General features: G+C 38.2%; 1 protein-coding gene across 7 annotated transcripts in view; it reads left to right on the top strand.

The window, feature by feature from the left end:
* Positions 1-27,759, top strand: part of mad1l1 (mitotic arrest deficient 1 like 1) — a 772,508-nt gene that overhangs the window by 485,352 nt on the left and 259,397 nt on the right. For all 7 annotated transcript variants that reach the window (XM_059653949.1, XM_048552091.2, XM_048552089.2 and 4 more), the window contains one exon: positions 3,399-3,589. In XM_059653949.1, the coding sequence (XP_059509932.1) occupies positions 3,399-3,589 (191 nt within the window). The remainder of the gene's footprint in view (positions 1-3,398; positions 3,590-27,759) is intronic.

Raw genomic sequence — 27,759 nt, 5'->3', positions numbered from 1 at the left:
AATGAGGGAAAGTCTATGTACAGAATTAATTTGAATGGCTTCAACAATCTGTGGCAAAAAAAACGCAGTGAACTGAGAACAAAATATAACTTGTATAAAATCAATCCCAGCCACTATAAGTTGTGTATACCAATTCAGACATTGAGGGACAAACTGGCAGGAAGCTCGCAACCAGGATACATGAACATCAACTAGCCACAAAACGACATGACCCACTATCACTCGTATCCTTACATACAGATGAGGAAGGACACCACTTGGATTGGGACAACACATCCATCCTAGGACAAGCCAAACAGAGACATGCACGAGAATTCCTAGAAGCATGGCATTCCAACCGGAATTCCATCAACAAACACATTGACTTGGAGCCAATCTACCATCCCCTGAGAAAAAGAACAGGAAATGACATCACCAATGCAGGAAATGACATCACCAACCCAAGGAAACCTAACCAGATAAATAGAAAGCGGGACGTAATACCAGCGCTTCGTCAGAGGCTCACTGATGATGTTACCTCGAATGGTGACGAAACGTCTGAAAACTAACCTTCCAGCTCAGCGAGCAAACTCACATCCAGGGAGTCATCTAATTGCCTCCATTCTTGTAATGCTACTATATTCTGCAAACATTGTTACATACTGGCTTAATTCCTGCCAAAAAAGACAATTCAGCTTCCAGTTGTAATGTGCAGCTCCTTAAAAAAAAATCAGTGGCATCTTTCTCTTTTTCACACCAGCAATCTTATGGTCTGTATGACTGAAAATTTCAGTTAAAGTCCATGTTAATGGTGTGAGTATTAAATGAATGCACTTACTAAGATTAATTCTTAGGTTTTGGGTGTTAGGAATTACAGTTATGCAAGAGAAAATAGTTGGTTGAAATAGATTTGTAAAAGGATTTGGAGCAATTTTTGGTATCCCATTGATATGATTGCATGAAGTGATAAGTTTATAAATATGGTATCCACTAATCTAGACAATCCCAATGGGCAAACAGCTGACTGCAAAAGTGTGAATGAAATAGAGGCAGGATATCAATTTGTGCAAACAGAAATTAGATATGGGTGTTGATGTTACAATTAAATCTTGCATGTGTGTGCCTTGTATTTCATGTTACGATTTTTTTGTCATATCTTTTGCACCTACATTTTCCTTTAAACATTTCTTCATTCAGATTTGTAATGGGCACAATGAGCAAAACCTGTCATGGGGATTATTTATTGTATTAATTGAATTCTGGTTTATTGATCATAAAGCAGGGCTGGTTGGAAAAACCTTGGTTTTCTGCATCCTTAAGATTCGGAGAGATTTGTAATGTGTTGGATTTTTGTTTTAACATCCTTTTGATACAAGTTGTATTCGGGATTTATTCAAAAATCAAATGAATAAATATCCTGAGATTTTCCACAGTGTAACTGTCATTGACAAAACTTTCAGAATGCTCAGAACATATTGGCTCTTACAGTATAACTGAAGTAATGTGTTATAAACTGCTCTAAAAAGTTCACTCTGGTGTTTGAAATACATGAAACCACATCCTAATCACCCTGTCAGCTTATCTTTTCTTCCTTTCTCCCTTCTGTGTTTACCCATCTTGCCATTAGATAAATATATGCGGTTTACATCAGCTACTCCATTGATTTTACAGGGTTAGCGGTCTGGGGGGTTGGATTTGGGGAGGGGGAGTGGGAAGGTGATTGTCTCCAGTTCTCACTAGCCAGGCTAAAAGGTGGGTCAGGAGCTGCTCACAAGAAAGCTGGCTGCCTTGCAGCCATTATACATGCAATGGGGTATTGTCTGGCTCTGGGTGAAACTTCTGTCCTATCTGGGGAAGAAGTCCTATATGTAGTCCGAAAGTTTACACAAAGTAGTAGTGATCATGGAAGCCGGACTGAAGATAAGGCTGAGGTATTAGTTGAGCCTAGTGAGCAGGCTCCAATAAGGATATTGAGAGAGGCCCAGGTTTTATGAGGCCAGAGAGGATTTGCAGTGTTAAGAAGGGGTGAATGGCAGTGACAGTGGAAGGTTAAAAGGAGGGTTAAAAGGGGATATGTAGTGTGCATGGTGAGGGACAATGATGGCTGCAATGTGCAATAATTCCTCAAAGGAGGATCCCATACTTCCATTTCTTTTTCAACTCCAGTTTGTCTGATTAAACCTACATGGATACCAGTTGACATGTCCTGCCCCAGCCATGGATGAAGGGGTGGGAAGGATGCATTTAAGTGGCCAACTGCCTGTATAGGCCCAAATTTCAGCCGGCCACCAGACGCCACCACAGTCCACTCTGTAAAATGAGAGAAAAGTTGAGAACACACCACTGTCCACCCTGCTTTTAAGCATAGACTGAAGACTAGGAAATCCAACCACATGCGATAATGAGTTCCATATTCTATTTAGACAAAGATATTTCTCCTAAACTTCCTATTGGATTTATGAGAGCCTGTCTCATACTTATGGTGCTTGCTGTTTTCTACTTTCACATTTGCAGAAACAAACAATGAAAGAAGTGTTTATCTCATGGTTTACTTGACAGCTGAATGACTCGGAATGCTTTACAGCCAATGAAATGCCTTTTTGAAGTGTCTTCACGTTGTAACAAAGAAAATGTAGCAACTTATTTGTGCACAGGACAAGAAGATTCTGATTTATTCATGGATGTGATCTATTCTGGTGTTTCTGATAATAAAGAATCGCTTTCTCTCATGACTTTGAGCTATGTTTGTTTTTCTCTATATGTTTTTGAGAGATGGGTATCATTCAAAATTGTCTGAGAATGAAGAATAGTCCGCTGATATGGGCTTATCAGTGCTTCTATTTTGTTTTTAAAGTACTCTTCCAATCTTTACTAAGTACTATTTCAATATCGTCATCAATGACACTTTCTCGAAGGTACAATGTAGACTAGTTATGCAAAGAATAAATTTATTGTAAATAATGTAAATTTTTAAAAATAATGTTTTTGTGTTCTGAGAAACTGCAACTAGGCTGAGTTTTTTCAGTGAGTTTGGGTTTATGCACCTCTTTAGTTCTATGATCTTATTAATTCTGATAAACTGGAGCAAAATACAATTTAATACCCTTTTACTGGCACCATATCACATTTGGGTAATTAATTTTTATGAGTCATTCCGGCAGTTTCAGTTTTTATCTGAAGCCTGTGAGATTACTGATGTGTTCCCACCATTTTCAATGAAAGCCATTGGAGCCCACTCAATTAGGTTGCAGTGTTACAGCTCACTTACAGATATTCAACTACTTGCAATTATTTTCACTTCTTTTGATTTCAGATAAGCTTTGTGTCAACTCTTAAATTGATTCCTTGCAGATGCAAATAGCTGTCCATCATGTAAGCTATGACTATAAAATAATGGCATATTCTTATCTTGTATTCAGAGATGCGCAAACAGGTGAACAGTGCAGAGTTGAAGAACCAACGATTGAAGGAGGTGTTCCAAAAGAAGATTCAGGAATTCCGAGCTGTCTGCTATACCCTGACAGGTTATAAGATTGATGTCACTACAGAGAACCAGTATAAGCTGTCTTCAATGTACGCGGAACACCAGGATGATTACCTAATGTTCAAGGTAGGTGCATAATGGAGGAGGGAGAACGTAATTTTGGCAGAAATTAGGGGAATGGTAGTTGAAATGAATCTTGTTCATTATTTTCGGCTGAATTTAACTGTGTTGACCACCGGTACTAGATCTAATTTTTCATGGGATTCTTCATTTAAGTTTCTCTCTCTCTATTGATTTTAGCTGCTCTGTGACATTCAGTGACATAATTTAGCATTGCAGCTGCTAGATTTTTTTGACTAGTTGCATTTCCTTCATCATTCATGGCCCAGATGAGATTCATAAAATCTGGCTGTGTAGCTCATTGAGTTAATCTTTAGACTTAATTTGCCGTCAGTCATTTCCCAAGGAGTACCTGAGGACGTTTAATCTTCTAATTATTAATTATCTTATATTGCCTGTTTTGTAATACTTTGCTCACGGGATATGTCCAGGCGGTGCTAGTACTTATCTATGGTATGGAGCCTAGTCTGAAGGATACGGATATGAAACTTTACTGAGCGCTAAAGCACATAGGTAAGAATTATTAACTTTGTGCAAGGATGTTTATTCATAAATGCAGCACTTAGTCACAAATAAAACAAATCTCAGTTGCCATGAGTACAGCTGGCATGTTTTGAATGAAGAGTAATCTTTTAGGTCATTGAAGAAGACCATTAACTGTAGAATTCTGCCATATTGTCAAAGGAATGTGGTTTAAAACTGAAATGTCAGACCAAGTATTAGAATCAAGAAATGAATGGTTAGCATGTGGAATGCACATCCTCAAGATGGTGAAGGCAGGATTAATCAAGGCATTTAAGAAGAAATTGGATTATTATCTGAAAAGAAGAACATGCAAGACATGGGTAGATGAGTGGGAATTGATGCTGCACAGAACTAGCTAAGACATCATGGTCCTAATGGCTTCCTTCTCTGCTATAACCATGTTGCGATTCTGCAAGAAAATAATGACTGGATTTAAACCTTACTACTTTCTTAGATGGACAAGTTATTTTGTTAATAGGTCACTGGGTGCTACATATTCTTTACTAACTCTGAGGATCTGAGATGCACCTATTTACATTTCTTCATGCCTTTCTGAAATTGTTTATTGGAGTTGCATTTCACCTGGGAAAGAAATCGAGCTTGATTTCCCTACCTCCGTTATAAGGGAGTGATGGAACAGGTTTGCTCCGTTTATCAGGACAACCAAAAACCAATTAACCCGATGCATGATCTTCCAGTCAGTGGCAATGCTGGCAGTTGCCACTGACTGCGAAAATAATTGCAGACTTAACTTTTTCAGTCCTAGCAGTTAGACATCCATGGGGTGCACTGGCAAAGTAGAGCAGCGCAGAGATCCCACCATCTACTTTACTCTAAAGCTGCTGTATTCAGTTAAATGTTGGAGGATCACGAAGAGCTTCAGTGGAATGAACCAACATGAATGTAGTGTTCAGATCAACACTGTCATTGGGAGTCAATTGACTGGTGGCTTGAGTACTGCCGCTATTTGCAATTACATTAGAAATTAAACAGCAGTGCTATTCTAAGGGAGGCATTTGGGTAAGTAGTACAAATCTGGCCAAGTCTTACTTGCGTTGCATGCCTGGCAGCACAAGTCAGTCCATTATAAGTTTAAATTTTGCAAGCAAATCCTACACATATGCAGTAGGTCAGTTATTCAAAGGGTCACCACTTTGCATTGAAAGATCCAGCCAAGCGGATGGAGCTGGGTGATTATCTGTACAACTTAATGAGCAGTTAATATATAAAGGGAGGATTGTGCCTCACTTTTCTCGATCATTTTGAGTCAGTGTCTACCTCAGTGAATTCTAGAAAACCTGACAACATGGTGTATCTTGACTTCAAAACAGTGTTAAACAAAGTATTTCAAAAATATGTTGATTACATAGAAAAATGTAGACATTCAGGGAACATTTTGAGTAATGGAAAACAAAGTGGTTAAAATTAAAAATCTGAAATTAGCAGGGGAGTTAATTTGAGAATGCAAATCAGGAAACAAAAAAGACTTGCTAACCAAGTATGTTTGATCAGAGCATGGAAAATGCAATGTATTCAATTTAAGTATGAAGCACTGCAGGTTGGAAGAAAATATTGATGATGCATGCTCCATTAATGTTTTCCAAAAATACAAAGAATATGGCTGACTGCAGTTCCTCTTTGTGCAACTTGTGGCCAATTCGACTCTTTAAATTTGATGCTATAATTTTAATTTTCCTTTTATATTTAAGCATGTGTAGAATAGCTGGCAACAGCTAGCCAAACATACACCATTATGCATACTATGAATGAGGAACTGAGTCATCATTGCACTGTGCAACCAAATATGTGCAAATAAATATTTCTTGTACTTGACTGTCTCATGTTTAACTAAACATAAATTGTGATGACTTCTTGACAACAGTATAGTCATCTCAGAAGTGCCATATGCAGTTGGTTGTGCTTCCATTTTCTTAAATACTTTCAAGCTAAGTTTTTTTCCGTCCCTTCTTCAGTCAAAATTTTCAGGTTGTTTTATCCAATGTGAAGTTTATAACTTTGTATGTAGCACACCAATTATTGCACCTCAGTCAGAAGGACTGTCTCCATTGGGAGATGAGTTCTGTGACCAATTTAAATCCAGTGTCTTTTAGAGCTCTGCTGATTAGATTGCTGTGTTAAAGAATTTTATCTTTTTATTCACATTGATGCAGTTCTGGCAACTTTTCTTTCTGTAGTGTAATAGAGTGAATTGAGTAGTAAACACACATTGAGCTGTGTATGCTTTTGAATGTTCATATTGGATTATAATGAATTCTGTAATTGCACAGATGATTTTTTTCAATCTGTGATGAGAATGATGTCACTGTGCCTCATCTATTGGTCAGATCTTTCTTTCTGGAAAATTCTCGAGTATAACTGAAAAACTGAAAAATTACAAATTGGCATCTGAAGCATTGAAAGTTCAAATTGTATGGTTTTTTTTAAAAATTTCAGTTGGTGGCTATCTGATTAAAGAAAACTGTAAATCAGATACAAAATTAACAGTGAAATTAGCATATATACTGCAAAAGCTTAGTTGTGGCCATCTGTTCGACATTCATAAACGTGGTTTTTGGATTTGGAATTAATTTAGTACTGGATTAACAGATGAAATTAAACAGGATAAAGAGTTAACTTACATTTAGCTGGCCAAGATCTATAACCATTTCTCCTGAGAGCTGTTTAGCTTTTCCTTAAAATAAATGAAGTTGAACTAACATGATTGTTTGGATTTTTGCATATTATCAAATGCTGTAAAAAAAATCTTCAATCCTAAACAGCCCAATGGCTCAGTTTTAAACCTAGATTATCAACAATGCAAAATAATTTCTGAAATTACATAAATATCAAATATGTACTAATAAGAAATTATTCAAGGAAGTATCTTTACCCAGTATTGTTGGAATGGGGAACTCACTGCATCTTGGGGTAATTAAGGTAAATAATATAGATGGTTTTACAGGAAACAAAATAAAGTGAGAAGGGTTATATTGATAAGTAAGGTACAAGGGAGGCAACTTGAGCTGTAAATTCTGTGCAGTTCTGTCTTTCTGTTGGACTTACTTTGGACAATGTGTGGCACAGTAATCTAACTGCATCCTGGACACTCAAATGTGGTCTGACATGCATGCGATTGCAGATGGGGTTTTCCACTTCTACAAAGTAAATAGCTGTGCTTGAACTCTGATAAGAGTGGCCCTTTGTGCTCCTAAGATGCTGCTTGGCCTGCTGTGTTCATCAGCTCCACACTTTGTTATCTTGTAATACACCTTACTTGTTTATAGAGCATCTCATCATGAGGAAGCCTTACTGTTACCTCAATTAAATTTCTCAGCATTTGAAATGCCAAGAAGTAGGCCAGGCTGTGACTGGCTGTGCTAGATGAAAAAAATTGAGGCTGCCCCCTTCCAGGAGTAGCAGAAATGAAAGATCTGCATTTATATTGCACCATTTATGACCATCAGACATCTCAAAGCACTTTATAACTAATGATGTACATCTGAAGTGCAGTCACTTGTAATGTGGGAGATGCAACTTCTGATTTGCACACACCAATCTAAAATCAATTATTTATCTATCTTCTGCTTAAATGCATCTGTATTGTTCAACTCAACTATTTCTTCATGTAGGATCTTCCACTTTGTAACTGCTCTCTGACACTCTGGGCAAAGAAGTTTCACCTGAATTCTGAACTAAATCTTGCTGTGATAGTATTTTCTGTAGATATCTAAAAAGTAGCAGTTCCTATATTTTAGAAAATGTTCTATAGTACATAAAACACTGTGGATGTTATAGAATGTATATGGTATCAAATAATTGCATTTCTTTTTCATTGCCTTGGCTAAAATGATGCATTAATCTGGATTATAACCCTTTTGCGACGTGAAAGAACACTGTTGTATAAAGTGTCTGTTGGAGAGGTATAACGTGTTAGAAAATCTCAATAATTGATACACTTGAGACAAAATTTCATTAGATAAAGGCAACAACTTTCTTCGTGGCATGATGTTTCTATTCCTTTCTCCTGTGTTTTGATATGTCATCCCTATTCTGCTGGTATTCATTAAAATTTTTACCCCTGCATTTCTGGCCTTTCAGGTTTCCTGATTTTTCAGTGCCTTTAGTTGCCTCTTGTACTTATCTCTGAACATCCCTCCCTGACCCTCACTGTCTCTTTTCCTTTCACCCCTCATTTCAGGCAGAACTTAAAAACTGAAGAACTGTGGATGCTGTAAATCAGAAACAAAAACAGAAATTGCTGGAAAATCTCAGCACCTGTGGAGAGAAATCGGAGTTAACGTTTCGGGTCGAGTGACCCTTCCTCAGATGCTGCCAGAACTACTGAGCTTTCCCAGCAATTTTGGTTTTTGTTTGGGAACTTAAAACCTGCTTGGTTGACCAAGGTTTTCGTCAGTATGCTAATATCATGTGGGTGTTGAATCAACCTTTGCCTGGTTATGCTCCTATGAAAAGTATCAGAATATTTAACATTGGAAAATTGCTTTTTTAAATGCAACATAGTGTATAGTCAGTGGTTACGTAGAAATGTGAAAACAGGTGTGTATGAGACTATTCCTTTCTTTCTGTTATGTAGGACATCATTGTTGTGCTCGCTAACAAATACAGCGAATGCTGCAGAAACGTGTCAGGTCTGGCCGCAACTGTGGAGAGATATAGAATTAATGTTTTGAGTTTGGTATAACTTCTTCAGAAATGAAGAAATTTGCTTCAGATTTCCAGCACCCACAGTATTTTGCCTATATCATAGCTCACCCTACTACTTCCCTAGAACTAATTTAGAGCAGGAACTGGCTGTCTAGAATACGAATGCAATTTTCAGTTTCTTCAGAAGGCTTCATTCAAAAAGGGATAATCATATCAAAGTGCAGAAAATCACACAATCATTAATCAGGTGGCAGAGAATAAAAATGGTAGGAGGAAATGTGGGAAGGCATTACTGCAGAGCAGAGTTCTTGGTTTGTTTTGTATTTTAAGAAATTTTAGCAGTGCACAGAGAGGAATGGGAGCTGAAAGATGATCAAGTATTGGGAGTATGAATTTAGTGGATTTGGAGAAATGAATTGTGTCATACTTCAAGGCACAGGTTAATGGTACTGCAATCAACCATCCTCTTTTTGTTGTATTTGTTTAAAATATCAATGTTTTAAAATGGTCTCGTGAAAATGAAATTGCCACAAGGCACATAAAAGACCTGTCATAATATCATGGTGATATATTGAACGTGCTGTCTGATACTTAATCTTTTGATATTACAGATAAATTATATCCGTGAACACATTATTCAGTTTTGTTTTTATTCATTGTTAAGTAAATGGTATTTTATTTTCCCTTTTCTCGAGCTGTACTTCTAACCATATGTTTTGCTCAGGTTCACTTCCTTCAGTGTAATGAATGTTGTTCACTGTTCTGCATTTTATTCCCGTCTGTTTTATAGTGCCATTTCTAAGTACGTCAATAAGTTTGGTGACTCTGATCCTTAGTCCACAAAATGTAATGACATCTCCTCATTTCCACTTGAGTATCAACTGAAAACCATTCAGCTGAATTGGATTCGTCTGTGCACATCTGAAGCTGCATCCAATTTAGCTTCAGTTTTCAAAGAAAGAACTTGTTCTAAAAGGTGCCTAAAAATAGCTCAATTCTGAAAGGATCTTATTGTCATGTCACAGCATTCAGCAGCAGAAGCTGTCGCTGCCAATTTACATCTACAGAAATGATTGCAGTACCTTCTAAATAACACAGAAGAGATGAGATCAACGAGTATAACACACAGCATATTTCTTCATCAGTGGTTACCTTTTAAGTAAAACATATGGGTTTCTATTAATATTGTGAAACCCGAGTGACTTAGGATCATGAAAATTTGCAACACAGAAACAGGCTACTTTGGTTTATCAAGTTTGTATTTGTTTTCTTTTACTGTAATTAACATCTGACTCTATCTTAGAAACACAGAAAATAGGAGCAGGATTCGGCCATTTGGCCATCCAGGCCTGGTACAACTTTCAATATTATCATGGCTAATTTATCTAATTCAGTACCCTGTTCCCACTTTCTCATGATACCCTTTGAACCTTTTAGCCCTGAGAACTATGTCTGACTCCTTTTTGAAAATATTTATTGTTTTCACTTCAACTGTTTTGTATGGCAAATAATTCTACTGGCTCACTGCTGTCTGAGTGAAGTAGTTTCTACTTGCCTCAGTCCTGAATGGCCTACCCCATGTCCATAGACTGTGGCCTCTGGTTCTGAACTCTGGTCATTGGGAACATATTTCTTGCATTTACCCAATCTAATCTTGTTAGAATTTTATAGGCTTCTATGGGAGCCCTTCCCTCAATCTTCTAAACTCCAGTGAATGTATTCCTAACCAATCTAGAATCTTTTTGGACATCAGTCCTGTCATCCCAAGAATTAGACTAATAAACCTTTGTTGCAGTCCCTACATAGCCTGAACACTGTTCCTCAGATAGGGAGGCCACAACTGAACACAATTCTCCAGATATCAAGGCCCTATTATCTTCCTTCCTCACCTTAATTTACACCCATTTTATATTTTTTTAATCCACCATTAACAACCTCATTTTTGTTTTGCATTGGCTCTCCTCCTTGGTCAAAAGTATATCTAAAAAACTCATTTTACTACTCTTTTCATTTGTAAAGAAGTCCTTCTGGACTCAAAACGTTAACTCTGTTTCTCCTTCCATAGACACCCACAAACCTAAGTTTCTCTAATATTCTGTTTTTTGTTAATTTCCAGCATTCACACTATTTTACTTTCAAGCAAATGAACTGGACTTTACAATGAACAGGAATTTGAAATCTGTGCGGTTATGTACAATCTAAAATTTAAACAAAAGATGTGAACAAGATAGTTATGAATGGCTGAAGGCCCATAATGTGAAACTTAACAAGCCATCATATTTTCATTAAGATTTCAGTGTGTTGGAAAAGTGTCATTGGACTGGGATTTGCTCAGTAATTGGAGGATAAGATGTATTTCAGAGTGCTGACATACCATCAAGCAGCCAGATGGCTTCAGATATATCCAGAAAATGTAGAGTAAGACAAAATAAAGGCGACAGCACACTGTGTAAGCTGATTAATATTCCAATAATGCTCTGTTGCTTTGGATTATTGCTTATTTAATGAACATGAGCTTTATTATGCGCACTGTGTAATATTTCCATCTGTTGAATTACACAAAGTTTGTTTGCCTCTTGATACCCATTAATAAAGTTGGACTGCAGATCTCCTCTTGCAGATGTACGTGCAAGCTCAATACCATGTTGCAGAATGTTTCTTTTAAGGTTAATCCTGCTGTTACATGAGTACTGTATTTCCTAAGATTATCCTATGTACAATGTCAATAGGTTCAAATCCTGATTCAGTACAAAACAAAAATGTTGTACATATGGATTTTTAAGGATTATACAAATAGAAGGTATGTTTTTGTTGAGACTTTGAATGATTTGACTTATTTCTGAAGAGAGGTCTAAGGTGTGAAAGAGCTGCTTTAGCCTCTTCTGCAGTATAGATGATCTTGATGCTATGCACTTTCTGGTCAACTCTCCATTCAGGCCAATGCTTTTAGTGTTCTTTATTAGGTCAGAAGAGTATAGAATTACCTGAAATCGACATTTTTTTTATGTGTGCTTCAGTTCCATCATGTTCAATCACTCAGTTAGAGGCCTGTGCATTTACATTTATATTGTGTTGAATGTAATGTTTTAAATGTGCCATTGATTAAATTCTGAATTATTTGGTGGGACACTGTAGGCTATGGCTTGTCTTTTGGCAGGGTCAAATATAAGGCAATAAAGAATTCATTTCACACAACTGTTACTTTCTCAAGACATATTTTACTTCACCCCCCCCCCCCCCGACAGCCACGTAATACCCTTGCATATAAGGTTGTAGACATGCTCACCGACCCGGCGGTTTTAATTGCAGACATTTTGTCACCCTGCTAGATAACATCGTCAGTGCGCCTCTGGTGAAGCATTGGGTGTTCTGTCCCGCTTGTTATTTATATGCCTCGGTTTGCTGGGGTGGTTGGCATCACTTCGAATTCTGTTTTTCAGTAGTTTGTATATCGGGTCCACTTCAATGCATTTGTTGATGGAGCTCCGGTTGGAATGCCCAGGCTCCAGGAATTCCCCGGCATGTTGATATCTGGCTTATGCGATTATGGATGTGTTGTCCCAATCGAAGTTGTGTCCTTCTTTGCCTGTGTGTATTGAGATGAGTGAGAATTGGTCATTTCTTTTGGTGGCTAGTTGTTGTTCATGCGTCCTTATTGTCAGTTTTCTTCCCGTTTGGCCTATGTAATGTTTTTCACAGTCCCTGTATGATATTTTGTATACTACATTAGTTTTATTGGTTTTGGGTATGGGATCCTTTACATTCGTCAGTAGTGGCCGCAGGGTGGTTGTTGGTTTGTGGTCTGCTTTGATACCTAGGGGTCTGAGTAGTTTACTGGTCATCTTTGATTTGCCTCTGATGTACAGCAGGGTGACTAGTGTGACTGGCTGTGATATGTCATCTTGTTGTGATCTGTTTAACAGCGGATTGTGCTTTTTGGGTATCCATTCCTTTTTAAAACTCTGTATGAATGATCCTGTTCCACTTTGTGCAATTCCAGGTTGCTGCAGGGTGTTGTGGCCCGTTTGAATAATGTCCTGACGCAGCCTTGTTTATGGGTAACCAGCAGCCACCCAACAAACGAACAACCATCCTGCAACCGCTGCTGACAAACATAAAGGACCCCATAACCTTGATCAAAAAACTAAGGTAGTCTATACATAATAAACTTATCCCCAACCCGAGCTACAAATCTTCTCACAAACTTTAAAACCTTGCACATGTTTTTCTCCTTCCCTTTCTTGCAAATGGTGAAGAAGAGATCAGAGATCAGTCCATTTTTATGGCAATAAGTACATCACTTAAAACTTAGGTCAATCAATGTGGCATTGTAAGGAGTAAAAATACGTTAATCTGATGACTAATAAAGATTTCACATTTAAGTACCTTATGTTGCACACTTTCCAGTTGATTTTCAACCATTGTGGTGAACTTCAGGGTTAACATATTCAAAAGTAACCTCCTGAAGTAACATTATACCGGAGTTGGATGGTGGCTTTTACAGACTGTCTGTATCTTTAATGTCATCTTTTAGAATCAGATTTTATTTGGAAATAATTTATAATCTTCTTTCAATGAAAGGATTGTCTCCCCTCAAAAAATCTTTGCAATTTATGCCTGCAGCCTTGCATCAGACACCTTTGCCTCAAATTACAGCAGCTAGCTAGTTAATGCTTCAGGATATTGTAGAATAATTTAAGTAAATGGCAGTCAGCCTGCAAATCAATTTGAGTTACCAGAGGAACATCAATAGTTTTCAGATGATGGACCTTTGACAAGTGCTTGATTGAGCATTATCCTCAGGCTTTATTCAATCTCTCAAACAGATTCTATCTTCTCATGATCATCTAGAGTCTGCAAGCATGATTCCTTCTAAGAAAAATAGTTTCATTTTCAACAGTATTATTGAGAGAAAATTCTTTTTATAGTAACAAACTGTTAATGTTGCAGCGGGAACCATAGTAATCTTTACTTTCTGATTGTTCATGAGAAGAGACTTTTGTATTGAGATTCAGTAATAAAATGGAATGAGGCTGTTGTATCAATGGTCTTGATTCTTTTTTAACATTCTTAACTGTCAGGGGCAATCCCAAGGTGACATCAACCAAGGCTTTTAAAACTTCCAAGGGTTTAGACATAGGGATGTGGTAATGGGAACTGCCACAATGATGCCACCCGAAGGTTGCAGGAACAGCAACTCATATTCTGCTTGGGAACCTTGCAGCCCAATGGTATCAATGTGGACTTCACAAACTTCAAAATCTTCCCTTCCCCCACTGCATCACAAAACCAGCCCAGGTCTTCCCCTCCCCCCACTGCATCCCAAAACCAGCCCAGTTCTTCCCCTCCCCCCACTGCATCCCAAAACCAGCCCAGCCTGTCTCTGCTTCCCTAACCTGTTCTTCCCCTCACCCATCCCTTCCTCCCACCTCAAGCCGCACTTCCATCTCCTACCTACTAACCTCATCCCGCCTCCTTAACCTGTCCGTCTTCCCTGGACTGACCTATCCCCTCCCTACCTCCTCACCTATGCTGTCCTCTCCACCTTCTTCTTTTCTCTCCATCTTCAGTCCGCCTCCCCCTCTCTCCCTATTTATTCCAGAACCCTCACCCCATCCCCCTCTCTGATGAAGGGTCTAGGCCCGAAACATCAGCTTTTGTGTTCCTGAGATGCTGCTTGGCCTGCTGTGTTTATCCAGCTTCACACTTTGTTATTTTAGATATAGGGAGCTGCCCAATCATTAAGTCAATGCTGCAACATGAAACCATTTAGCTCTTGTGCTTCATGAACGCAGCCGTTAATAATGCATCGGCGTCCTTTACGGTATTCTTCAGATGTACCTGGTGAATGTGGATTGATCTCACTTTAGAACGGATGCTCTTTTACCACTTGTACTGATAAAACAAACTTTTTCAGTAAGTTTTCACACCCTCCCTTGTTTACATAAACTGATCCTATTATATAATATGTAGTATTTCAACAATCTCCATTGTCACTCAATGCTTCCATCCTATCTGGAGTTTTTCTAGGTAGTCTGCAAAGCACTTTTTTTTTTAGTAATTGGTCTGCTTCCCAGCCTTTATTGAACAGTCATTTTTAACAATTCATTCTTTCAAAGTCAGCTCTTTTAGCAACTAATTAATCTAGACAAGGTCCAAAGTCCGTTATCAGGAAAGGATGATTTCAGTTCTTCATCTTGTTATGATATGGTAAACATAAGCTAGCAATATTCAACTTCTGTAATCAGATTTTAATACCTGAGACATCGGACTAAAGTGAAGTTTGAAGAGGGCATATACTGACCTGTAATTGCTGCTGTGATCACCTGACCAAAATCTGAAGGTAAGCCCAGAGAATCATTTGAATGTACTAAACTAGCTGCATCGTAATTACCATTTCATCCAAAAACGGTGAAACCAGAGAGCCAAGTCAGCATCAAGGAATTTGATCTTGCTTGATTCATACTTGCGTGAAAATTTCATCATTTGGGAGATCAAAGATTATCTACAGAGTACTCAGCTTGGGTAGACAATAGAACTAGCCTTATGAATATACAAACAAACCATATTTCAGTAATTTTCATGGCAGCGCAGATAGAGAAGGAAAGTGGAACCTGGAAGCTTGCATCCTTTCTATATTTCTTTCAACTTGCAACTTCAGTGTCTGTTGAGAAATTGGGTAAACAGCAATTCAGTGAGAACTTCAAAATTCTAAAGTTTCACTACTGCTGAGGAAACAAGACTATAGCTAAACAGTCATGCACACAAGTTTTACTCTCACAACTCAAGGGTCTAAGAGCCTTAAAATGCTTTTGCTCTTATCTTCCTGTATGTACTAGACAACCTCCTCCAATTTTTTAAACACACTGCCTGTTTTTTGTGCATATGTCTATAATGTTGTGTTTGATTATTTGATCATTGAGTCTAACGGATAGTAAAATTTTTCTTTCTTTCACTCAAGGAACCCTTAGTAATTGGCTCATTCACTTTCTAGCAAAACACATTCTCATTGAAGAGGACTCATTGTGTGTGAAGAACAAACAAAAAGTATACTGAGACGGAGTTAAAAAGAGATGAGCAGATTTCCTTCTCCTTACCTGGTTGTAAAAATTTTCTTTTCCTTTCACTGCTGGCTCTGAATTCCTACATCTCTCTTTTTGCCTGAGGAAAACTATATCTTGTCTCTTAAATTGCACTCATGTTTCTGTGGGCTACCATCACCATAGACACTTACAGCTCTGTTGATCTACACTGTGGCCGTCTTGCTTTAATATTCATTCAGACTTCTAATACCCTTTTCCTTGGTTGTTCTTCACCGCACTTAATGCAGGTACTCAATTACTGAAAATAAAGTAAAGGAATAACTTACTTGTAAAGTAGCTTTCACAAGTCTAGACTGCACTGAAGAGTCTTCTATTACTTTTGAAGAGTGAAGCCTGTTGTAATTTATGAAATACAGCAGTCATTTTGCACACAGGAAGGTTTCACAAACTGCAATGTGGTGATGATCGGTAAAATTAGTTGAGAGATATATTTTGGCCTGTGTGCTGAGAAGAATTCCATTGTTCTCCTTCAAAATAGTGCTAAACAATCAATTATGTTCTTTTGAGCAGGGCACAGTGTTGTATTTTAATGTCTCATCCAAAATCTGACACTCTCAATAGCACAGCACAATTTTCGTACTGCTTTGCAATGCTAGCTTAGATTTGGGGCCGAAGTCTTGAGAGTGGAATTTGAATGAAAATTCTACCCGTTCAGAGACAAAAGTTACTGGCTGAGTTGCAGCGCAATATTAATGATATTATGAGGGAATAACCATTGCTGGGAGAGAACATTGTTCTTCCAGCTGTTAGAAAAGACTTGTCTGACATGAGCTCGGGGTGACCTAAAATAATTTATAAATAGTCTTTGAAGTGTAATCACTCTCTAATGTTAGAAATGCGGCAAGTTTCCACAAACAGCAATGTGTTGATCTGCTTCTGCGATGTTTACGGGATAAATATTCAGTAAAATATCAGGGATAGCTTCCTTCTAAGCTCCTTTAAAATAGTGCTGTGGAATCTTTTACATTCACCTGAGGGGGTGGATGGATCTTGGTTTAACATCTCATCCGAAAGATACCACATTGATGATGAAGGGGTGCAGCACTGGAGTGTTACAGAGTCACAGCTGTACAGCAAGGAAACAGACCCTTTGGTCCAACTTGTCCATGCCAACCTGATATACAAAATTAATCTAGTCCCATTTGCCAGTATTTGTGCTATATCCCTCTAAACCCTTCCTATTCATATACCCACTTGGATGCCTTTTAAATATTGTAATTCCACCACTTCTTCTGGCAGCTCATTCCATACATACACCACCCTCTGTGTAAAAACGTTGCCCCTGAGGTCCCTTTTATAGCTTCTCTTTCTCTCCTTAAACCTATGTCATCCTGGATTTTAGTGATCCAGTCCTGAAGTGGGGCTTGAGCCTATATCCCCTGAATCAAATGGAAGCACACTACCCCAGTTAAGCCAAAGCTAGCGCTTAATGACCCTCCTGCTTTTTCAGGCCAGTACTGTACTTAAACACTTGATAGCCAGCGGTTGCTTCTCATCAATTATATTCAAGTTTTGGGCATTAATGGGGGATTGTTTTGTGCTCCTGTATATGAGAACCAAGGCCAGAAATTCCTGGTTCAAGTTCTATTCGCTACAAACATTACATGTCTGAACCAGTTTATTCAAAATACAGAAATTAATTGGTTAGTTTGGAGGTGAATAAGTGTGTAAAGAGTAGGTTTCACCACTATCCTTCACTTGGCTATCTGAAAGCGAGTATATTCCAATTTAATTATACTTCAACAGTTCCCAGTGCACCCAGCGTTAAGGGTATTGTGGACCAGTGATTCAGCTGATTTTGAGAGAGAAATTAATATTTTACCGGATTGTTTATGAAAAATTGGCTGTTGATGCATGTTAGCATGAATCATGTTAGATTCTTAAAATTTTATTTCTCTGCCAGTCCTCAATTGTGTTCTCAGTCCAATTACAATTTTATCCAGCCATAATTTCTTTCTCATTAACTTATAAACAAACTCTAAGAGGTTTAACAAAGTCAGGAATGTAAATACCTAAATGTATTACTGACCAAACGTTCCACATTCACCTCTCCCTGTCAAGAGAAAGAGGACTAACAAGTCTCCATTTCTGAAAGACTTTTTCTGAGGATTTTTTAAAAAAAATGAAGTGGCTATAAAATGTGAATGCATTTGTTATCATCTTTCAACATGCCCTTCATTCTGGAAAGGTCAATTGTGAAATAATATATTTACCTCTCTATTCAAGAAGGAATGGAAATAAAAAGAGAACACTGCAGACAAGTTTAGCTCACATCTGTAAAACTGAAAATGCTAGAATCTGTTATTTAGGAGGTTAGAGAACAGAAAGGATCACCATGGTTTTGTGAATAGGCAGTCATGTTTTACTAAATTATTAGAGTTTTTTGTGGGTTTAAAAGGAACATCATAAAGGAGAACCCATAGATATTGTAGACCTGGATTTCTAAAATGCCTTTAATAAGATGACAATTTATAAATTACTGTACAGCAATTCGAGGTACAGGGGATAACACGTTAATATGGAAAGAGGAATGATTAGCTTACAGGAGGCAGAGTAGGGATATATGGGTCATTTCTGGTTGGCCAACCACATCTACTAAAATGCCACAAGGATCAGTGCTGGGACCTTAAATATTTACAATCTATATAAAAGATTTGGTTGAAGAAGCTGAATGTGTAGTTCTTAAGTTAGCTGATTACACAAAGCCAATTAGGATACTAAGATATGAGGAGGAGACAAAGAGTCTGTGATATGGAGATAAGCTAAATGAGTGCACGAGAAATGGTAGATGGAATATTGTGTGGGGAAATATGAACTTTACAATTGCTGCAGCCAAAATAGAAAAGAAATATAATATTTACATTGAGAGAAATGGCAGGAATCTATGGTACCAAGATATCAGGGAGACTGCCTGTACAAATCATAACAAATACACAAATCGCAACAAATACACAAATCACACAAAAGCTTGCATGCAGATACAGCAAGTGATTAGGAAGTAAAGTGGGCTCTTCTTTATTGCAAGGGGAATGGAAAATAACTATAGACAAGTTTTATTACAATTGTACACCGTGTTTGGATTATTGCATACAGTTTTGATCTTCGGACTTAAAAGGACATATTATGTCATAAACAGATCAGAGAATGTTCACATGACTGATTCTTTGGATGAAGGGGCTGCCTTTTGACAAGGGTCAGACAGATTGGGTCTGTATCCATTGGAGTCAGAAAAGTAAAAATTCAATTTATTGAAAATTTTTGAGAACTTCAGGGCTTGATTGTGTGGGTGTTGAAAGGATACTCCTCCTTGTTCAAGGAATTAGAACTAGGGACGCTACTTAAAGATAAGGGGCCTCCCACTTCAGACTTGATGAAGAGAAGATTCTTCTTGTGAGTATCATTGGGCTATACAGTATTCTTCGCTAGAGAGTGTTCAAGGTGCTCATTGAAATTTTTTAAGACTGAGTTAGATAAATTCTTAATTGATAAGAAGGTCAAAGGGTATTGGGGAGGAGACATTAAATTAAAGTTGAGGCTGCATTCAGATCAGCTATGATGATATCAATTGGTGGAGCAGGCAGAATAGCATACTCTGGCTCTAATTTGAATGATCGTACATATGCACGAAAAGAAGCTTTATAACTGCAGATTCTTTCCATGTTGTTTTTCAAGCTGACCATTCTGATGCAGAGTTGTATAGAGTACTCATGAATTGGAAGGCAGGAAGCTAGAATTTGTTTGTAAACATGAACGAGAGGAGAAGTGCATAGTCCCTTTAAGAAGTGATGTGCTTTTCTAAGCTTAGAGATTGAAAGCCAATCAAATTTAAATCTGAATGCTTTCACAACCTCGGACCAATGCTATTGTAAGAAAATTGATCTATCATCTAAGATATATAAGAGGAGATTTTTTGAAAATTGGTGTGAGAGCAAACCGCCATCCAAGAAATAAGAAGACTTCACAGAGAAAACATCCGTGACAGCTGGATCAGCGTAAGGAAGGCATTTATGACTCAAGAGCAGCAGAAGCAAGGCATGTAAATTTTGAGAAACTAAGTTTTAATTTATTTTCTTATTACTTGGGTTTATCGCGACGGCATACCAGTAGAATTTAGTACAGCTCGGGAAAAGTTAGTAGTTATATGGGAATTGTTCAGTTTGTTAATAATTCTGTTAATTTGTTCACTGTTAGGGTTAAATAAATAAATTGTTGCTTGTTACTTATAAAGTGAATATCGGGGATTTTCTTTCCCTTAGCCTCCTCTTCTCTGTAACAATTTAACAGATTAGCCAAGGTGAGGCAAGCTTCTCTGGCTGTTTCGGGTTCAGTTATTAGAAGGGGACCTCTTGTCCTGCTGTAACAAACTGGGGGCTTGTGTTTCAATTTTAATTATCAGAGGGGTTTGACTTCCCCTCTTCTTACAAGGATTTACCATCTTTATCAGTGTGTAGTATTGCATAGATGTTGTTTGTGGGAGCTCACAGGCCCCAATCCTTTTTTGTCTTTGTTTCATTTTGGACCTTTGTAGTGAATGGGGATAGGCAATAGACCATGGTAGTGTATCTTGAGAAGAGATACTGTTCTCAGACAAGAAAAATATATATTGCATGATCGCGATAACCACAACTACATTTAGTCATGCATAATTGCAAGGACCATCATGAGCCGGGATAGGTGGAATTGTTCCTTGTAAAAACTAGAGTAAAACTTCTTGTCTTCAATATCACAGAACCAATGTAATGTAAATATTAACCTCTTCAAAATTATTGTCATGGACGACAATTTCTTTGAGTTCCTGCAATGAATCTCTCAGTTTTTCAGGTGCTAGTTAACTTGTAATGTGTTTTCAGTATTTTGTCTTTATTTCAGAACTGCGATAGAGATTGGTTGCCATATATTCCCCACAGGTGAAGTTAATGGACTCCTACCTACGACTGAAATGTTTTGTAATAAGAATATCTTTCACTCTGAGCACAGCAAAATTAGATCAGTATTTGGTTAGAGCACAGAGCACTATTGTAGGTATATTTGACAAATTGATAGAGGACTCCAGGAGACCAGTTAACAATCGTTCATTTTGTAGAAACGCAGAGAAAAGCTCAAGCATGATTCAAAATTTGCTCTAAAATGAGACAAAGAAATGTCGATTCTGAAGACAAGGAACTCAGAATTTTAACTCTGCTTTCTTTCCACAGATGCTGCTAGACTTGCTGAGTTTCTCTTGCAATTTCTGTTTTACTTTTCAAAGCTTGCTCTGCTGAGCTAGAGAACATCTTCAATTTTTGTACTTATTACAGGTTTTGGAGTAGATTTGTAGCTCGGGTTGTTGGTGCTGTGGTTAGTTGGCTTGCTGAGCTGGTTTGTTGTTCTGTAGATGTTTCATTATTGTGCTGGGTAACATCATCAATGCAGCCTCTGATGAAGCGTTATTCCGGTGAGGGTGTTTGTTATGACTTTGTGTGACTCCTCTAGTTTGCTCTGTTTAATGATGACAAAGGCATACCCACAGTTGTGGTTGGATTAGTGGAAGGGCCGTCCTTTCCAGTCTTTGCATCACTGCCTCGGCTGTAAGTGTAGAGATAGGTGATCCCATGGGTGTCCCGTTGATTTGTTTGTATGTTTGGCCGTTGAAAGTGAAGTGGTTGGTGAGGCATAGGTCCAGTAGTTTGAGCATGTTGTCTGTAGAGAGGGTTTCACTGGGGTCTTGTTCCTGTTCCAGTAGTGCTCTCGCTGTTTCACTTGCTAGTGGCATGTCTGTTGATGTGAATAGGGTGGTGACATCAAATGATATCATGTCTTCTCATCATGTATCCTTATGCCTTTGATGGAGTTGAGGAATTCTTGGGCTCAGTGGATGGAGTGGGGTGACTTGTTGATTAGGTGCCTCAGTCTCCTTTGTAGTTCCTTGGCTAATCCATGTGATGGCGTGCCTGTTAGGGAGACTGTGGGTCTGAGGGGTCCTTCTGGTTTGTGTACTTTTGGGAGGCTGTAGAATCGGGGTGTGTTGGCTCCTTCAGGATTCATTCTTTGTTTGATCTGTCCGGTTTGTTTGAGTCTTTTTAATGTGTAGTGGATTTTGTTGTCTCGTTGCGGTGTCGGGTCAGTCTGTACTGGCCAGTATGTGTTTTCGTCAGCAAGCAGTGCCTGTGCCTTGAATGTATAGTCCCTTTTATTTTTCCTGACTAAATACAGTATACTTATTACAGTATGCATTCTACAATTACAGTTATAATTCCCACGCCTCAACATCCATGTGTCTCATATTATCTAAATTTTCCAGTCTTTGTAGACATGGCCTGTTCTTCAGCCAAGACCCTTACCTTGACAGTCAGTATGCCCTGAATGTTAGTTGTAGCTTTGTTTATTATTGATCATATGGTACAGCTTCTAACTTCACTAACTTAACTCATTCAGCACAATTCTGGACATGATATAATAGGAACATTTTGGCTTTTGTAAAGATTCCAGAGGAGGACAGCAAAACTAAGTAAGCCAGAGAGTCTGACAAAAGCTGGAAGAGAAAGCTCAGGTCAGACCTAATTCGAATTGTCAAGTTGAGCCAAAGAAATACATGGAATCAATAATGTGAAAAGAGGCCATTTGATCCAATGGTCCAAGTTTAGGCTTCAAACGTGCTCCTCCTCTCAATAATTCATCACCCCCTATCAGCATTGCCTTCTATTTGTCACTCCTTCAAGTGTTCATATAACTCCCATTAAGTAGATCTAGATTATTTATGTCAATTACTCCATTTGTTATCTTCTAAGCAGACGGTTTACTGAATTGTGATATATTGTTTGATAGAACAAATCCTGTAACTGAAGGATTTGGATTCAATTTCTAAGAGGAGCTACAAACACACTGTTCAGATTCACTGCTTTACATCCACGATTACAAACCTGTAGAGTAGACTACCCAGGGAGATGGTGGAGGTGGATAATATTTGTAAATTCAAGTGCGAACTGACTGTTTTCTAAAATTGAGACACTTATTGAACAATATAATACAGAAACAAGTCCCAGAATAGTTATTCTGCTTGGTAATTATGTATTTGTGGTGTGTATATTTAAAATTGAGATGTTGTAGTGAAGGGCTAAGGCTCATATTTAACTTTGTACTGTCATGACTGGAAAGATGAGGTGAGTACAGACGTGGTGGTCAAATCAGTTTGAAGTTTGGGCATGAGAAAGCTCTAATTTATAAGGAAGAGAAGATATTGCAAAAAATTCCATAAATCCAATGCCCCAGGAAAGAGAGAGTCAGCATTGAAGCTGTGAAAAAAAATCTGTAGATGCTTAAGTGATTTTTTAAGTAGGTGTCAATGTTGCAGATTAAGCTTCTGAATATTTTGGAAAAAAGATGTCTATTTCTTTAATGCTCACACAGAGCTTGTCTCACCAGAATGGTATTTTTGACTATGAGCATGCTGTAATACAATTTTGAAATTGATCCCAAGTATAGTATTTTAGAAAGGCTACTGTATTTTGTTTCCAATCTTTTGTGCCTGGAGGCTATTTGACTAGCTTGGGTATTAGTGCATTTTTACATTCATTCAATCATTCTTCTTTGTGAACAGTATTGTAACATGATTAAATGGAGAGTGAATGATTATTAGTTTTATCCTGCAATAGGGTTTCATTAATCAGTCACTGTGTGATGCATATTTTGTCAGACTGACAGTTCATTTTGTTTTCTTTAAAATTACTGTGCAGCAGAATGATGTGGAAATCATTCTTAATTCACGGAGAGTTCCTGGAAAGTAATCGCCTGCAATGGTTACATTCCACCTGTCCTACACAAAATGATGCAAAACTTACAACTGCAGGGTGCAATTTCACAACTGGTTGGGCTGCTACGTAAGTAGCATGGTAGGTTTCTATCAGGACCAATTCTTTTTCTTTATAGTCTTGATGATACATGCAGTTTTATTTTTAAAAAATGTACTTGGCACATTGATTTGAATGATGTATTGGGATTCCTCCAGAACATTTCAGAACTGATCTTTGTGTTGAAACATTTGTACTTTCGCAAGCTTACCTTCCATCCGTTGATTCCATCTACACTTCTCTCTGCCTTGGAAAGGCAGCCAACATATTCAAAGACCCCTCCCACCCCGGTTATAATCTTTCTTAAGCACTTCCGTCTGGCAGAAGATAACAAAAGCTTAAAGACATGGACCAGTAGTTTCAATAACACCCTTTTCCCTGCTGCTATTAGACTCTTAAATGGACGTCTCAAATTTTAAATTTAATGTTGATCTCACTCTTTGTGCACCTTATCTGCATCTGTAACTTTGTATTCCTCACTCTGTTCTGTTATCCCTAGGAACTTTGTGGTATGATCTGCCCATACTGCATGTTAAACATAATTTTTCACTGTACCTAGGTACATGTGACAATAGTAAATCAAATCAAACCAAACCAAACCAAAAACCTGCAGGTGCATTGCTCACATTATTCCATTCTTTAATGTATCAATTGTGCATCAATTTGTAGTTTATTGTAAGGATCAGGTTAATTTTTCTTAGATGCTCTTCAGGAAGGGATTCAACAGTTTGGGAGAAAGAATGCGATCAGGCACATAAGTAATCTGCTTCACGGGTAGGTTGAGATTGGGATACTGTTGCAAGTAATTCACCTTGTCAAAGACAGCTCACCATCTATAAAACACACACACATAAAATGTGATGGAATACTCATAATTTGCCTGAGTCCAGTTCCAAAAATAAAAAAAAGTTCAATATTAACCTCTCATCCATTGTTTTAATCAATAAGTCACTCTATCATTTGGGCACAATGGCAGTGGTGTTTGCCATTTGCACGATTCACTGCACAACTGACTGATGCTCCTTTGACAGCAAGAAACTCCGGGATCTGCCATCTAGAAAAGTAGTGACAGCTGGCTCGTGGGAACACCACCACCATTTAAATTCACCTCCAAGACACAGATCATCCTGACGTGGAAATGTGTCATCATCATTTTATTCGCTGTCACTGTGTTAAAATCTTGAAATACCTTCTCATACAGTACTATAGATGTACCTACACTTCTACGTTAACCCTGATATTTTCTTCACAGATGCTGGCAGACCTGCTGGGATTTTCCAGTGACTCCTGTTTTTGTTCCAGATTTACAGCATCCGTAGTTCTTTCAGTATTTTGTTAGTGAGGTTTTGTTCAGAATCTTCCTCAGAGATTTAATCTGGAATCAGGCTGGTTTTATTCCAAACACTGGAATTTATCCACACTGACTGACTGAACAGTTTTGAATTACTTATTTCTCCCTCTCTCTCACACGCACACACACACACTATCCTCTCTCACTTTCTCTCTTGCGCACACACGCACACCCTCTCTCTCTCACACACATACTCTCACACTCCCTCAAGCACACACACAGTCTCTCACACTGCTTCTCACAAACAAATACACACACACACACACACACACACACACACACACACACATACACACATACACACACACACACACACACACACACACACACACACACACACAGTTTGCCTATTTGCAAGTACATTCTATCTTGTTCAAAGGACACACAATTAGTAGTCTCAGTCAGTGTGGCATTTTATAAATTCCATTCTTTCGGAATTAAACCAGCCTGATTCCATGTTAATACTTTGAGACAGATTCTGAACAAAGTCTCACATCTGCAATTCAGTTTGTATTTTCTTATGGCCATGCTTGATTGCTGTGATGACACAGCACTGACATTGACTTTACAAACACTTCACACACCGTCAAAAACTCTTGGTCGCCTGCAGAGACATATCATCTGACACTCCAGTCGAATGATCTTTTGATCTCTCTGCCTAGAAACTCTGTGTCTGTGTGCTCTGCTCTCTCTCTGCACCTGACAAAGGGGCTGTGCTCCAAAAGCTTGTTTGATTCCAAATAAGACAGTTGGACTATCACCTGGAGTTTGTGACTTCTGACTTTGTCCATCCCAGTCCAACACCAGCACCTCCAGATCATATAATCCGTAGCACGTTCAGAAGTATTCGGCAACAGGTACGGCTGTTTTATATCAACAATACGAATGGGTGACACTGCACCAGAGACCCGGGTTCAATTCCAGTCTCGGGCAACTGTGTGGAGTTTGCACGTTCTCCCTGAGTCTGCATGGGTTTCCACCCAGTTTCCTCCCACCGTCAAAAGATGTGCAAGCTAAGTGGATTGGCTCTCCCATAATGTCCATAGTGTTCAGGGATCTATAGGTTAGGAACATTAGCTGTAGGACGTGCAAGGTTACAGGGCAAGGGTAGGGGGATGGGTCTGGGTGGGATGCTTTTTGGAGGGTTTGTGTGGACTTGTTGGGCCAAATGGCCTGTTTCTACACTGTAGGAATACCACAATTCAATGATACTCTCATTATGTACTACCAAGCAATTGATCAAAGTGAACAGACATAGCTTCGTCACCATGTTTGCTCACAGTAATGTTTGAGACAGAAATGTGGATTTGCCTTGGCTGTAGCTACTTGAAGGCTGAAGTAACAGTTGAAAGAAGAAATAATTTGCCTTTCTTAGCACTGTGCAGACAAAGAAGTGTTTTTGAAATTAATCACTGGTGTAAATAAGACATCGCATACACTAAATTCTTGGTAAAGTTGCTGTGGCTTCTATTTTACAAACCAGCAGCTTCAATGTTATTTAAGTGAAGGAATAAAGTATAAAAATTCCGTAAATTGAAAGTCATCTTTATTTCTGTTGCTATATTTTTGAGAATCAATTATTCCAAACATTCAAATCTGCTTAAAATTAGACTGCTGATTCCTGTATCAGAAAAAATGAAGCTGGGTTTTCTTATCAATCCAAAGTCACCATACGTATATGTTCACTCACATTTCCCACTGATATAATGAGTGAACCTGCTGGGTTAATGTTTCAGGAGATGCTTATCTCAGTGGAGTTGGTAGAAGGTCAAATGAGAACAACTTACAATCATATAATTGTCTTTAACACAGTAAAGCATTCCAAGGTGCTTCACAGCAACATAATCAATTCAATTTACTATGGATCTACATAAGGGGATGAGGGCAGATGACCAAAATGCCAGTCATAAAGCATTGGCCCTCTAAAGGAGAGACTGAGGCAGGGAAGCTTACGGAGAGAATTCTAAAGCTTGAGGGTCTAGCTAGCCGACAAGCATAACTTATCAAAGCACTGAATATTTGGCACATTAAATGGCTGTCGTACTGAAGAGTTGCTCTGCGACTGTTTAGTGTTCATTTATCTTCTGCAATGTTGCTTTTTAAGAGGAAGATTTCAATTGAATAGGCACTGTGTATGAATGCAAATTATTAAATATAAAATCCTAAACAAGCCTGCTTATAAACTTTTATAGGGTTACTAGTTGATCTGTTTGTAAAATGAAAGAATTTGCTATTTTTCTGTTCTGTGGATTTTAATGGTATGCCGACCTAACACAAGATCGATTGTGTTACTATGTACCGTTAATAGTCTGTTGATATGCTCACTGTTGTGGAATTCAGAACCAACAGAGTCATTGTCCTTTACTAGCTGACTCATGAGAAGTGACACAAAAGTTTGACCCTTCTCTGCCTGCTTTCCATCATTGGGGTGATGCACATTTACAACAACAGCGAGTTCCGTTCCTGACGTACTGCCTTAATGATGAAAATTAATAGTCACTTTCAGTCTTGCAGTCAGTAAATTATGCAGTACTGACTTCCCAGGCAAAATTTCGTATCAGTCAAATTATTAGTATTGTAATTCCACTGATAATGGTTTTCCAAATTGCCACTTTTTGAAATCAGCCTTTTTTTTCAGAATCCCACAACTTAGACAATACACTGATTGCTTTATGTGTTTTTTCTTCAAAACATGCTGTAAACTTT

This window comes from Stegostoma tigrinum, chromosome 23 (assembly GCF_030684315.1).
Source record: "Stegostoma tigrinum isolate sSteTig4 chromosome 23, sSteTig4.hap1, whole genome shotgun sequence".
Lineage (NCBI taxonomy): Eukaryota > Metazoa > Chordata > Chondrichthyes > Orectolobiformes > Stegostomatidae > Stegostoma > Stegostoma tigrinum.
This window is presented reverse-complemented; position numbering and strand designations above follow the sequence as displayed.